This window comes from Astyanax mexicanus, chromosome 11 (genome assembly GCF_023375975.1).
Source record: "Astyanax mexicanus isolate ESR-SI-001 chromosome 11, AstMex3_surface, whole genome shotgun sequence".
Taxonomy (NCBI): domain Eukaryota; kingdom Metazoa; phylum Chordata; class Actinopteri; order Characiformes; family Acestrorhamphidae; genus Astyanax; species Astyanax mexicanus.
In genome coordinates this window covers 205,652-220,000 of record NC_064418.1, presented here as the reverse complement: position 1 = coordinate 220,000, position 14,349 = coordinate 205,652, and the positions used below count along the sequence as shown (strand labels likewise).

Below are 14,349 nucleotides of genomic sequence, written 5' to 3'. Positions count from 1 at the left end.
TGTGGTATGTGGTTGCTATGGTGAGGTGCCCCAGGTTGCTGCTAACGTGATGCCATCAGCAGCCGGAGTCTGAGAGACCACAACGTTGGTATTAACTCCCGTGGTGATGATCAGCACAGGCATCGTTTAGCTGCTGTATTGGAGCTGGAGATCTGACGCTTTCCTCTGAACACACTGAATACTCAGCAATTCTGCATCAGCTGCTGTTTAAAAAGCAGTTTGTGAATTCACATCTATTAAAGGAGGCATTTGCTATTCTTTACCCTCCTAATGGAGGCATTTCTAGTTTAATAGGGCAGTTCATTTGAACAGGATTTGCTAATTTTCTTTTCTAAATTCAGTTTAAAATAGGGTAAAATTAGATATACATTAATATTTATTGTGCAGCAATAGTTAAGCAAAAAAAATAGTGTTTACTCGGTGGTTGCTATGGTGTCTATCAGTGATCTCCAGCTCTAGACTCCACTGACACACTGACATCACTCATTCACTCCCTCACATGACTGATCACATGACACCTCCCAGAACACAATCACTTGGGTATTGATTTCACCTGTTCACCTCACTATATAACTCCCTGCACTTCACTCAATCACTGTCAAGTATTTGATTGGTCCCGTCCTGTGTTTTCTTTATTCTGTGCATTCTGTGACCCCTATTGATTAGCTTATTAGGATTTTTGCTCTGCTCTCTGATTCTGCCTTGCCATGTTTAGACCATGACACATACTGTCATGTTCCTTGTCAAAAATAGTAAAAAACCAGCAGCACTTGTTGACTGGAGAATTTCAGATTTATTGACAATACAAAAATAACCAACGCGTTTCAGCGCTCAGGCCTTCATCAGGGTTAAAAGACAAAAGTTAATAGCATTCCTGCTTTTAAAACACACATGATTACAAAACAACCAATGGGAACACTCCAAATACTAAAGGTCACATGATCAGCCAATGAGAGGCTGGCAGCTCAATTCCACAGAGGAACCACTTCCACCCAAAACTTCTTAAAAGTCCTTCTGAAATTCATAAACACAGTTAATCATCCATTTTAGGGAAAAATACTTTTGCTCAAGAACACAAACACAGAGGAAAAAAGGTAAAAACAACCAAACTGACGATACAGACACATTTCCCCAAATTACCTAAAGAAACTCTTTTATTGTAAAATCCTCATTCATACCTTCAGGAAATAGACTTTTAAGATAATAAATCCAGAAGGCTTCCCTCTTTTTTCTTTTTTGCTCTGTATTACCTCCTCTTGTCAGCCTCCATGTTTTTCCTCTCATTTGTTTGTTGTCCCCTGTGTTTCAGCATTTGGTTGTCTGGTCTTGTAATGTTCAGTAGGTTATGTGTTTCATTGTTTTTTTTTTAGTCTCCATGTTCTCCGTGTTTCTTTGTTTCTTGAGTTCTTTGTTTATTTTGTGTTTTTTCAATAAATTCTCGCACTTGCGTCACTCCCACGTCTCTTTCCTGCTCCCTACCTGACGGATACGTTCAATCTGAAAGCTCTGTACTTAAACTACACAATCAGACACAAAAATCAATTGCTTTACAATGTAAAACCCTAACAAAAATAAAAAACGAACAAAACTACTGCTAATAATAACAACAAATATTACAAATAAATTCAATAATAAATAATATCTTCCTGTTATCAGAGATTAAACTCAGTCACACTGATCTGCTGAACCGGACTGAAGGTAATCCGTCATGTTTAAAATAGATCATCATATTTAAATAGCCTCTCATTAAACTTCATTATACACATAAATATCTGAAAGGCCGGAGCGCGGCTCGGCCCGGAGAACCCGCTGTGACATCATTAGGTAAATTATAGTGAAGATTCCCGGAGCGCCGGGAACGCGGTGAATAGATGGAGCGGACAATAGGCCGTTGCCACGGATACTAACCCTAGTTGTGACATCATAAGCCAGGCTTACGGTGGCGGTGAGGAGGAAGCGTGCTGAGGTGGTGGTGTGAATGGGGGGGTTTTAGGGGGGTTGGGGTGTTTACTGGGGGGACGCTGACCCGTGATGATGATGGAGGGATAGAAACAGATTTCTGAACTGAAAGAGTCCAGAATCCAGAGAGCAGGAAATAAACCGCAGCCTGGGATTGGTCAGATAAGACAGAAAAACCTAAAATAAATCTGCCCGTCAAAAAAGCGGAACCGACAGGTGAGACATTACCTGTCCTCTGTAGAGACGATACAGTAAAAACATACAGCAGCTCTGATCAAAACTACAAAACTCCAATTAACTAACTCCTCCTCTCTGCTCTCTGAATAATTCATAATTCATACTCAATAATTAGCTCATTGGCTCATTATTCATTGGTTAGATACAAAATAATGGAACATGAAATCTGAATAATTCACAGTACATATTTATTACTATATAATAATTATAATCTGTAACTGCTCTATAATTATAATGAATACTGATTAATTTATAATAGTGGCTTGATCATGAAAAGTGCATAATGAATAATAATTCATAATAGATACAAAATAATTTATAGAGCATAGGAATTAATTCATAGTGGGTATACTAAATAATGTGTAATAACTACTTTATAATTAATTTAAGATACTTAGTAATTTAAAATAATCACTGAATAGTTCATAGTAGTTACTGAATATTTCATAATAGGTACTTAATAATTCATTGCGGATACAAAATAAATTACAGTGGAAGCTTAAATAGGAATAGAGGACACGGTAACATTTAAAATAGTTATTGAGTAATTGATAGTTGATAGTGAGTAATCTACAGTAGCTACAGAGTAATGTAGAGTAGTAACTCTGGTGTAGTAATTATGTAATTAACAGTAGATATTAACTGATGAGGCTGATGGGTTTAAGGGGTTTAAGGAAACGAGAGCAGAAGCTTTAATAAAAAAACAGCCTGAAAACCAGAATTTAAACAAATTAATATTTTCAGGCTTCTTACCTCGAGCTCCTGAAAGCATTAGTGCGGTGTGTGTGTGTGTGTGTGTGTGTGTGTGTGTTTGTGTGTTTGTGTGTTTGTGTGTTTGTGTGTGTGTGTGTGTGTGTTTGTGTGTGTGTGTGTGTGTGTGTGTGTGTGTGTGTGTGTGTGTGTGTGTGTGTGTGTTTGTGTGTGTGTGTGTTTGTGTGTTTGTGTGTGTGTGTGTGTGTGTGTGTGTTTGTGTGTTTGTGTGTTTGTGTGTTTGTGTGTTTGTGTGTGTGTGTGTGTGTGTGTGTGTGTGTGTGTTTGTGTGTTTGTGTGTTTGTGTGTTTGTGTGTTTGTGTGTGTGTGTGTGTGTGTGTGTGTGTGTTTGTGTGTTTGTGTGTGTGTGTGTGTGTGTGTGTGTGTGTGTGTGTGTGTGTGTGTGTGTGTTTGTGTGTGTGTGTGTGTGTGTGTGTGTGTGTGTGTGTGTTTGTGTGTTTGTGTGTTTGTGTGTTTGTGTGTTTGTGTGTTTGTGTGTGTGTGTGTGTGTGCACAGCAAAATCAGCAAGCACAAAACAACTCTTAGAGAGTTAATTTCAACACTTTAAAAGTGTCTATATGGGTCCACTCCCCAGGGTGTTCTTTTAACACTTTTCAAAGTGTTGGAATGTTAACACTGTGATATTGTTAGTTTTGACACCGTGGAGAGTTAAAACTGAACACTGTTCAACACTATTTAGTGTTGAGCTTTTTCAACACCAGAGTGCAGTGTTATGAAGAGACTCTTTGGAGAGTTAAAACTGAACACTGTCCAACACTACTTAGTGTTTAGTTTTTTTAACACCTGAGTGCAGTGTTATAAACTGACTATGTTATGTTGTCAATTTTTACTCTACAGGAGTTACCTTTATGTTGATATTGATTTGCATACTGCAGGTTTGAGAGTCTGCAATTAGTTTACTTTAGCTTGAAAAAGAGAATGACATACTTGACTTGTTTGACATGTTTAACATTTATTTTTGAACATGTGCACCACTTTCAAAAAAACATTCAAAAACATGTTTCCACCATATAACAATATGGTACAATGAAAGCCCTGCTACCATCTTCATTGGAATACTGCTTATCAAAAGGCCTGAAATAAGTAAGCTGGTCTATACAAACAACAGAAAAAACATCACAGCTCTCCTCAATAGAGTATCCATTAAAGTGTTCATCAAAGTACAGTGTGTTTGTACTACCAGCTAGTATGAATGCATGTTCTTCATGTATTATTATACAACAGATTTTTTTGAACTCTGGAAGGTCATATGATCCAGTGCAAATGAACAAACCAACCTCATACTCAGTACCAAAATTTCTGACCCAGTTAGTAGTTGAAACAACAGAAAATGCCTCCAACTGTAATGTCTGTCTAAGTACTTCTCCACCCTCTAAGCTAGAGAGTGCTTGTGTTCTTGTAGGACCAAACTCAAATCTTTTGAAGTTATAGTTCTCATACTGACATGCCATTTGACGCTGATGCTGCTTTACTAAAGATTTTATGAGATTTTTGAAATTTTTTTGAGATCTTTTAAAAACACGGTGTTTAGCCTCAAACCTCATACACCAAATATGTAGAAGAGGGCCAATTTGTTTAATACACCGTGGATAGTGTATCATCAGGTGGTGTTTCGGAATCAATTTCCTATCAGGATACAGTAATTTGAACATATTATGGTGATCACAGATCAAATGTTTCAAGTAACAAATCATGCCATCAGTAATGATTGGGGAGAACACTATGTTGACTATCTGTATTAAAAGGAGAAGTAGTTTCCAGTGACTGTTACCCCTTTCAATTACATCACCAAATATAAGGGGTGTGTTGCGTAGAACACACCATGACTGTACAGCATTCAAACCTAGGTGTTTGCTATTGTCATCCAATTGTAAGCCACTTGGTTTGTTTTTGCGTTCTGGGTAACCATAATTAAAGCTTTGTATCCTGTCAGACAATGTGTTCACAGAAACATAACCCTGTTTAATAAGGTAAAGAAAAAGCAGCTTAAGTTCATACTGTACGACACCCTCTAACAAATCGTGCATTATGTCAACAGCATAGTTGTCAGAGCTATGGAAATACTGTAGAGAATTGAATGCACAATTCTTTTTAACACCACTTACTGAATGTTGAGCAGGATTTTCACTAAGTACCTTACAATGTTCAGTGTGAAGTTCTTTTGAACGGAAAATTACACCAGGATCATCCTCAGTAAATACAGACTGTATATCCTCCTTACAAGTCAAACAAAACCTACAGAAATGTGTTCCACTGAATGATTCCACAAAACCTAACAAGCCATTTAATGCAAGGTTATCTCCTGTAATTTGAATTACTGAGCCAAACAATGGTTTTTCAAAATAAGGAAGGTGTATTCCTTGGGTTTCCAAAATTTTTAGATCATCAATAAGAGGCTTCAATATTTCATCAAAACCATATGTCTTCAGGTCGCTACTGTAAAAAAGAGTTGCAAGATGTATATTCATTAGCACAGAGTTACATTTAGGTGGTAGATTTTTCAGAGTAAAATAGACACCACCTATTTTGTGTACCCCCTTCTTGGAACCTAAAGGGTTGGCGGTTTCAAAATCGTCATAATAGAGCAAAATCTGTAAAGCATGCCTCTCTTGTGAGAACAGGGAATGATTATGGAAATACGAACCATCATTAATGTCTTTGTAAATGCCCTTTTCACTCAATTTTTCTTGCAAAAAGCTTTTTCTTATTTCCTCATTTTTGAAAATGGATTTGAGAGTACCAAGAATTGGCACATACATATACTTGTCTGTTACAGGGAACTCACTGTATATTCCTGTAGTTCTATCTCTTCGTACATCCATTCGTACCCCAAGGACATGTTCTTCAGGTTGAACTATTTCCCATCTTTCATTAAAATGTTTTTGTCTCTTAGCCTCTGTGTTCAATGCAGAAAAAGGGTTATCAAGTTGATCAAAACAGTGCTCTATTTTCGTTTTTAAAACATCTGAATTTGTTTCTTCAGGAGAAAAGGTTTTACGAACTGCCTCTCGTGTTTGGTTGTGAATGTCATTAACAACTTCTTCCATTGAGCTAACAATTGTTTGAACAGTGCTTTCACAAATACCTGCTGCTTGTAAATGTGCAACAATTGAACCACACATAGATGACAGCTGGGACGTACCATCAGAACTCTGTGAATGTACATGAAATGCTTCCGAAATAGCAACAGAAGTTGAACTTTGTGGTTGATTACTTGAAAACTGCACCTCATCTTCACTTTGTGTAGTGAAATCCTGGGTAGTGTCCACGTGGGGAAGGGTGGTGTCCCTATGTATATTGTTCAGGTGCTTCCTAAAACCACTGTAAGTACAAAATGATAAAGAACATCCTCGCTCTCCACATTTCAAACGTAAACTTTTGCCAGGATATAAGCCATGGTGAAATTTCAAATGCTGACAAAGGAGCAAACAACTACGGTGGTGCACTTTACAAACAAAACATGTGAACATTTTCAACAAACTGTTTGTTCAGCTGTTATGTTGAAGCAGTCTTGCTGCTCCAAGTTCCTGAACACAGGGGATCTCCTTGGCAATTCCAACAAACTGTTCAGATGTTGTGCTGTAGCAGTCTTGCTCTAAGCTCCTTAACCCGAGGGCTCTCCTTGGTAACTCCAATATCAATATTATACACTGTGGTCTGCACAAATGTATAAAAATTGCTCAGAGCTTCATCATAGGAGAGACTGAAGACATAGTGAGCTTTAAATAGCTCATCAAAAGCAGCCACCGATGTCTGAGCCTTGCATGGAACAGCCTTCTGGTCAATGATGATGTAGAACTTTAAGATTTTGTTCTTTTGCTCACCAATGCAGAGGAGGAAGGGCTGTTTCGTTTCAGCTCTTTCAAGGAAGGTAGTGAGACTGGCTCCTTCCTATAGAATAGAAATATTGGACATATTACAAGTCAGGGCAAGCAATGATCACAATACTATTTTCTCCTTGAGGATGTTTGGCACTGCCATTACATAATTAGACATGAAAATGCATTAGAAAAAAATATATATTCTGTTATGTCTAAATCAGTGGTTCTCAAATCTGCACATTTAAAGAGATTCTTCTGCTGCCCACAAACCTAATGTAATGACAAAGTTAACCCCAGGTTAAAGTGGGTGTGATTGAGTGAATAGAAAATTACAGCATGCAGGGCAGAGGCCCATCTGGACCAGAAGTGAAAAATATTATTCTAAATGTTCTCTGAATCATTCTTTCATTAATTTATTTACTCATTCATATTCTGTCATCAACTCATACTTTTTTAGGGCCGAGGTGGGTTTGGAGCCTAACTGGAATCATTAGGCACAAAGAAGGAATACACTATGGACAGGGTGCAAGCCCATCACGGGCAAATACAAACCTTGAAATGCAATATATTTCAATTGCTGACACACTAACATTGGTGTTTTAATAGTGATCCGAGCCAGGGATTTAACCCACTCCCCCAGAATCCTTGAGCTATGTATGACAGACCACTGTGCCGCTTTTGTTACCAATCAAAGGTTTCTAATGACAAGACACACCAAAAAATATGTTAAAAAAAAAAAAAGTTAAACAGTACATACTGGAATGTATCGCACAAGATGGTTAGCTGCCTGGGCTGAACTGATCTTCGCTGTTTTTTTCTGGCCTCTCGCAGTTGGGGGAAGTAGATGTAGAAGCAGGAGAATTGCTGACATGTCACTGTCCCAACCTAGAGAACAAAGGTTTAAGAAACAGTATTTAATTGCCAAATTAATTGAAAAATCTTTAGAATTATTTTGGGGATTAAAAAATTCCATTTACCATAGATATCCTCAGGTTGGGGTTCAATTGCTGACAGCAGTTCCTCAGCATACTGATTTGGGGCGAGTGTCCTGCAGTCGCTTATGACTCTGGGCTTTGAAAAAAGTAGGCCACTTCGCTAGAAACCTACTGGACACCTCATCTCCAAACATCATGGCAAAGTCCTGGTCAATCTTTTAAAAAGTAGACACACAATTTCCATACATGATTAATTGTACAAAGGTTGTCCAAAAACATGTGAAGACCTGTCTTATATTTTAGTTGATTTTTCTTACCAATCCAGGAATGTCAAGGAAACGAGGAAAGTTGTCCAGAACAGACATTGACGCATCTTTATCACGAACCAGCTTTTGTCTATACTGGAAAGTTGCCCTCATTCTCTCTTTGACCACAGATTCATCTGTTGAGTGCCTCATTGTAGATAAAGCCTCCCTGCACTCATCACCAAACAGCTGTTCAACATCTGGTAGAGCTTCTCGTCTGCTTCTTGGACTATCTTGATAAGATGGCCTTGAATAACTCTGGGAGCCAACAGAGGAGTTCCGCTGAACAGTCTTAATCCTCCATGCTAGGTAGCCAGTGTTACCCACAGGATCGTAGTAGTGTTCCTGTTTTGGACAGAAAAAAAATCACAGGCAAAAAAGAAACTGATAAATACCAATTACTGGGAAACAGCAGTTTGGGTCCTCTGTTTAACATTAACGTTAACTTACATATCCATTTTCAGAGTATGGATCTTGGAGGTATGGAAACAGAGTCACAATTCCCAGCGCATAATTAGTTCGTGCACTTGATGGTGGAATCCTCCTAAAAAAAAAAAGAGAAAAGAATAAAAAAAGAATATAAATAAATAACATCCTTAAATTTTATGGACTTATTCTTTAAATGTACTTGAATGTCTTACCCATGTGTCTCGATCATATCAGCCACCAGGATGTTCACCATTTGTTTCCGTTTTCCATCTGTAAGAGTTTTGGTCTTGTTATACTCCATGAAGATTTCTTCACCCTTTGGATTGGCCTTGAGGACATCTTCAACCATCTTCAAAAACATAATTGAAAGCAATATTACATTTCCTAAATAAGAATACCCCAAGACTTCAAAAGAATATAAATACAAAAACTTAATACTTGGCAATATTAAAATCAAAATATCTTCACTGAATTTTACATGTTTTGCTTGATCCCGATCCATCAATTCTGCTACCCTCCTTCTCTTTGTTGATTCAAGGATGACTGTGGAGTCGGATGAACTGGATGACAATGGGGATAATGGAGTGTCTGACACTACAGAAGAAGATGATTCCTGACTAACAATTTGGACTTCCAGATCTAGGAAATAAAAAAAGTACTAATTAGTAGTAAAATTAAGTTTTCCACTTGCAACCTGTGATTCGGAGTTGGCCCCAAGCACACCATAACTCTAAATTAGATAAGCAATTACAGACAATTAATGAATGAACAAATTAATAAATTTAAGGAAATCTATAAACCAACAACCAATGTGCTCTTTTTGTGTTATGTTTTTCTATTATCAGCAAAATTCCAATGACCAAATAGGCTTACCTAGAACTGGTTGTCTAAAGGAAAATTTGAAGTTCAGTACACCTGACTTCACAAGGTCCTCGAAGATATCTTCATCTACTTCTGTTCCTGATTCATCAGTTAAGACGAGCTGATCTTCTTTCAGGTTTTCAGGTTGCAGACCAAATTTTGTGGCAACTAGAACAAAAATATTTTGGAATAGTAACAGTTTTATAAATTGAAAAAAAAAATGTGTTCAGATCATGATTTTGTTAGTTGTTAGTAGGCAAAAAACTTATTTTCTTGCCTTTGTGTATTTTTGCAAAGTAAAAAAATATATACTGACTGTCTTGAAGAAATCTTTGGTATTCCAAGGTTTCCTCAGACTGTGGAATCTTGATGTATTTTTGTTTTCCTCCATACTCAACTTTAGCTAGCATATCCTACAGGGAAGAAAGTCAAGGTTGTGAACATTTACTAATAAATTATCACTCTGTCTTATCAGCAAAACCACCACATGTGAGATATGGCATAAAATTGGGTTCAAAATCTCTCCTGAATATGGTAATAAATAAATGTTTGTAACATTAAGTATATTCACATCTTGATATAACGATCTGCACAAACATTCAAGTAACGTTATTTGTTGAAACATGCCAATATGTTAATACACAGTTAAATTTTTTGCTTTTTACAAAGTGATATAATACTTTGTCACCAAGCCAACTGTTCTGAAAGGTTTTGGCCCCAGCAGGTTGGTAGGGCTGGGCGCCGGTTGCCGTGGTTCTGGTTTTGGGGGGGTTTGATGTGGGATTTACCAGGGGATGCTGCACACACAACTACATCATTACAATTATGATTAAGTTAATGATTACACATCCCGATTTCCCTCGCTAGCATTCGGCACACTGACACAGCTAACTAAGTTACCAGCCCCACACCCCGAGTTCCCTCGCTAGCATTCAGCCCGCCAATACAGATAATTACCAGCCCCACACCCCGAGTTCCCTCGCTAGCATTCAGCCCGCCAATACAGATAATTACCAGCCCCACACCCCGAGTTCCCTCGCTAGCATTCAGCCCGCCAATACAGCTAACTACCAGCCCCACACCCCGAGTTCCCTCGCTAGCATTCAGCCCGCCAATACAGATAATTACCAGCCCCACACCCCGAGTTCCCTCGCTAGCATTCAGCCCGCCAATACAGCTAACTACCAGCCCCACACCCCGAGTTCCCTCGCTAGCATTCAGCCCGCCAATACAGATAATTACCAGCCCCACACCCCGAGTTCCCTCGCTAGCATTCAGCCCGCCAATACAGCTAACTACCAGCCCCACACCCCGAGTTACCTCGCTAGCATTCAGCACACTAACACTGCTAACTACCAGCCCCAGCCCCGAGTTCCCTCGCTAGCATTCAGCACACTAACACTGCTAACTACCAGCCCCACACCCCGAGTTCCCTCGCTAGCATTCAGCCCGCCAATACAGCTAACTACCAGCCCCACACCCCGAGTTACCTCGCTAGCATTCAGCCCGCCAATACAGCTAATTACCAGCCCCACACCCCGAGTTCCCTCGCTAGCATTCAGCACACTAACACTGCTAACTACCAGCCCCACACCCCGAGTTCCCTCGCTAGCATTCAGCCCGCCAATACAGCTAACTACCAGCCCCACACCCCGAGTTACCTCGCTAGCATTCAGCACACTAACACTGCTAACTACCAGCCCCAGCCCCGAGTTCCCTCGCTAGCATTCAGCACACTAACACTGCTAACTACCAGCCCCACACCCCGAGTTCCCTCGCTAGCATTCAGCCCGCCAATACAGCTAACTACCAGCCCCACACCCCGAGTTCCCTCGCTAGCATTCAGCCCGCCAATACAGCTAACTACCAGCCCCACACCCCGAGTTCCCTCGCTAGCATTCAGCCCGCCAATACAGCTAACTACCAGCCCCACACCCCGAGTTACCTCGCTAGCATTCAGCCCGCCAATACAGCTAACTACCAGCCCCACACCCCGAGTTACCTCGCTAGCATTCAGCACACTAACACTGCTAACTACCAGCCCCAGCCCCGAGTTCCCTCGCTAGCATTCAGCACACTAACACTGCTAACTACCAGCCCCACACCCCGAGTTCCCTCGCTAGCATTCAGCCCGCCAATACAGCTAACTACCAGCCCCACACCCCGAGTTCCCTCGCTAGCATTCAGCCCGCCAATACAGATAATTACCAGCCCCACACCCCGAGTTCCCTCGCTAGCATTCAGCCCGCCAATACAGCTAACTACCAGCCCCACACCCCGAGTTACCTCGCTAGCATTCAGCACACTAACACTGCTAACTACCAGCCCCAGCCCCGAGTTCCCTCGCTAGCATTCAGCACACTAACACTGCTAACTACCAGCCCCACACCCCGAGTTCCCTCGCTAGCATTCAGCCCGCCAATACAGCTAACTACCAGCCCCACACCCCGAGTTACCTCGCTAGCATTCAGCCCGCCAATACAGCTAATTACCAGCCCCACACCCCGAGTTCCCTCGCTAGCATTCAGCCCGCCAATACAGCTAATTACCAGCCCCACACCCCGAGTTACCTCGCTAGCATTCAGCACACTAACACTGCTAACTACCAGCCCCAGCCCCGAGTTCACTCGCCAAGTTTATTTTTACATTAAGTTCAAGTGTTAGCTAAGAAGTACTTAAATGTTAATTAATAGCTTTAACCTACAAAGCACACGACAGACCTAAGTTCACCAAGTTCAACGCCTGTCCTTTACTTAAACACCATACACAAAAATAACCTAGCTAATTAACTTAATTAACAAAAGTGTAACCTATCTAACGTTATATTCAAACAGATTCTACAGAAATGTAACCTGTTACAGCATTTACCAATGTAATTTGTAACCTAACAGTTATAACTTACTGGTTAATTTTAATGTTACCTTATATGCTCTTCCTTGAGTTGATGTTGCTTTGTTCCTGCTGCGTTTGTGTGTTCTGTAAAATGGCTTCCATAAGTTTAAAAAAAACTGTGGGTGCGGTTAGTCAATAAGGGTAACACTCTGGGAGTTAACCTAAGTCCTAGAATTGAATAATATTTGTGTTAACACTCTCAGAGTTCATTTTAAGGAGAGTATGTTTAACACTCTGTTTTTACACTGCTTGTTTTTCTACTGGGAGTGAATAGAAACCTATACGACTCTATCCAGAGTTGGATTTACTCTTGCAATAGTCAGATTGACTCTCTACTCTCAAATATTTCATCAACACCAGATTTTTAACTCAGGTGAATTTGCTGTGTGTGTGTGTGTGTGTTTGTGTTTGTGTGTGTGTACTGTGTGTGTGTACTGTGTGTGTGTACTGTGTGTGTGTACTGTGTGTGTGTACTGTGTGTGTGTGTGTGTAAGTGTGTGTTTGTGTGTTTGTGTGTTTGTGTGTGTGTGTGTGTGTTTGTGTGTGTGTGTGTGTGTGTGTGTGTGTGTTTGTGTGTGTGTGTGTGTGTTTGTGTGTGTATGTGTTTGTGTGTGTGTAATGTGTGTGTGTACTGTGTGTGTGTGTGTGTACTGTGTGTGTGTGTGTTTGTGTGTGTGTGTTTGTGTTTGTGTGTGTGTGTGTGTGTGTGTGTGTGTGTGTGTGCGTGTGTGTGTGTGTGTGTGTGTTTGTGTGTGTGTGTGTGTGTGTGTTTGTGTGTGTGTGTGTGTGTGTGTGTGTGTGTGTGTGTGTGTGTGTTTGTGTGTGTGTGTGTGTGTGTGTGTGTGTGTGTGTGTGTGTGTGTGTGTGTGTGTGTGTGTGTGTGTGTGTGTGTTTGTGTGTGTGTTTTGAGGGTTCTAGATATGAGGTTTTAGCGGATGTTAGTTATGAGCTGGATGATGAGAGGATGAGAGGATGAGAGGATGAGAGGATGAGAGGATGAGAGGATGAGAGGATGAGAGGATGGGTGGATGAGAGGATGAGAGGATGAGAGGATGAGAGGATGAAAGGATGAAAGGATGAGAGGATGAGAGGATGAGAGGATGAAAGGATGAGAGGATGAGAGGATGAGAGGATGAAAGGATGAAAGGATGAGAGGATGAGAGGATGAGAGGATGAAAGGATGAGAGGATGAGAGGAGAGTCCCTGTAGATGATCAGATGGTTCAGTCTCCTGAATCCCGTCACCCGGGATCCTCTCCTCACCGTCCTGTTCATCCTGCAGATCCTCCACTGAGAACATCGAGCTGAACCTCTCTCTCTCCTCTGCTCACCCCACAATCAATCTCTAAATAATAATCACTTTACAGATTTACATCATTTTCAAAAATACTGTTCATACTCTAATTACAAGTCTTAGATTTAATATTCAGATCAGATATTATGTAAATTAGTCTGTTATTACCAAACGATGTAAATAAAGCTCATAATTTTGTTTACTTTCTACCACTGGTGGATTCAGAGTGTTTGGAAAAGCATCACTAAATCGCCCTCTAGAGTGTCTGAAAAGAGAGAAACTGCTTTATTGGTTCGCCTTTTTCTTTCAATAAACTACAATAATGTGACATCGAGATAAAACAGTCCCTCCATGAGCACAGGAACAGCGAGGACAATCCCTGTGTTTCTGCTGTAAAATCATTAAAAGATTTATATGAAACAAAATATCAACATGTCAGCCTTTATTTCCAGGTATTTACATCTGGATCTGATTGTAATTGTAAGATAGCACCATCTGTCTGAATTATCCCTTTTTTCTTGTAACCAAAAGTATTGGTGAATGACGGGTGTGTTTTGTTGACCAGGTGTGTCCTGATACAATGATTATTGAAACAATAAACAGCGCTGAATGTATGAACACTCAGTTTTAGATTTGGGGTTTATCTGTGCAGACTGAGCATTTTTAGGTAGAGAAGTAACCAGTAACATTAAAACCAGAGTGAAAAATAAGCAGTAGTGAAGCTGAGAAAGTCAATCAGAACCATTAGAGCACAAATATTGTCCATAGTCAGTACAACTATTTAAAATGACCTGAAGAAGAAAGTCGTCACTGGTGTACTAACTAATAAAAATATGGACAGATAG

At 40.2% G+C, this 14,349-nt stretch overlaps 1 protein-coding gene across 2 annotated transcripts; it reads right to left on the bottom strand.

The window, feature by feature from the left end:
- Positions 1 to 3,900: 3,900 nt before the first annotated feature.
- LOC125804998 (uncharacterized) lies at positions 3,901 to 12,592 on the bottom strand. Of its 2 annotated transcripts, XM_049485145.1 has the most exons (10): positions 12,241 to 12,592; positions 9,636 to 9,732; positions 9,332 to 9,487; positions 8,937 to 9,097; positions 8,671 to 8,807; positions 8,480 to 8,573; positions 8,042 to 8,374; positions 7,767 to 7,939; positions 7,547 to 7,674; positions 3,901 to 6,859 (listed from the first exon to the last, which is right to left on the bottom strand). In XM_049485145.1, the coding sequence occupies exons 2-8, from the start codon at positions 9,727 to 9,729 to the stop codon at positions 7,811 to 7,813; spliced, it is 1,104 nt and encodes a 367-aa protein (XP_049341102.1). In that variant the 5' UTR covers positions 9,730 to 9,732; positions 12,241 to 12,592; the 3' UTR covers positions 3,901 to 6,859; positions 7,547 to 7,674; positions 7,767 to 7,810. The 2 variants fall into 2 exon arrangements, with proteins under 2 accessions (XP_049341102.1, XP_049341101.1); XM_049485144.1 differs by lacking the exons at positions 7,767 to 7,939; positions 8,042 to 8,374; positions 8,480 to 8,573; ... (3 more) ...; positions 9,636 to 9,732; positions 12,241 to 12,592 and having other exon boundaries at positions 7,547 to 7,673.
- Positions 12,593 to 14,349: the final 1,757 nt, after the last annotated feature.

Bases quoted from the DNA above. Each gene is read 5' to 3' on its own strand.
- LOC125804998 (XM_049485144.1), bottom strand. From the start codon at position 6,438: ATGTTCACATGTTTTGTTTGTAAAGTGCACCACCGTAGTTGTTTGCTC.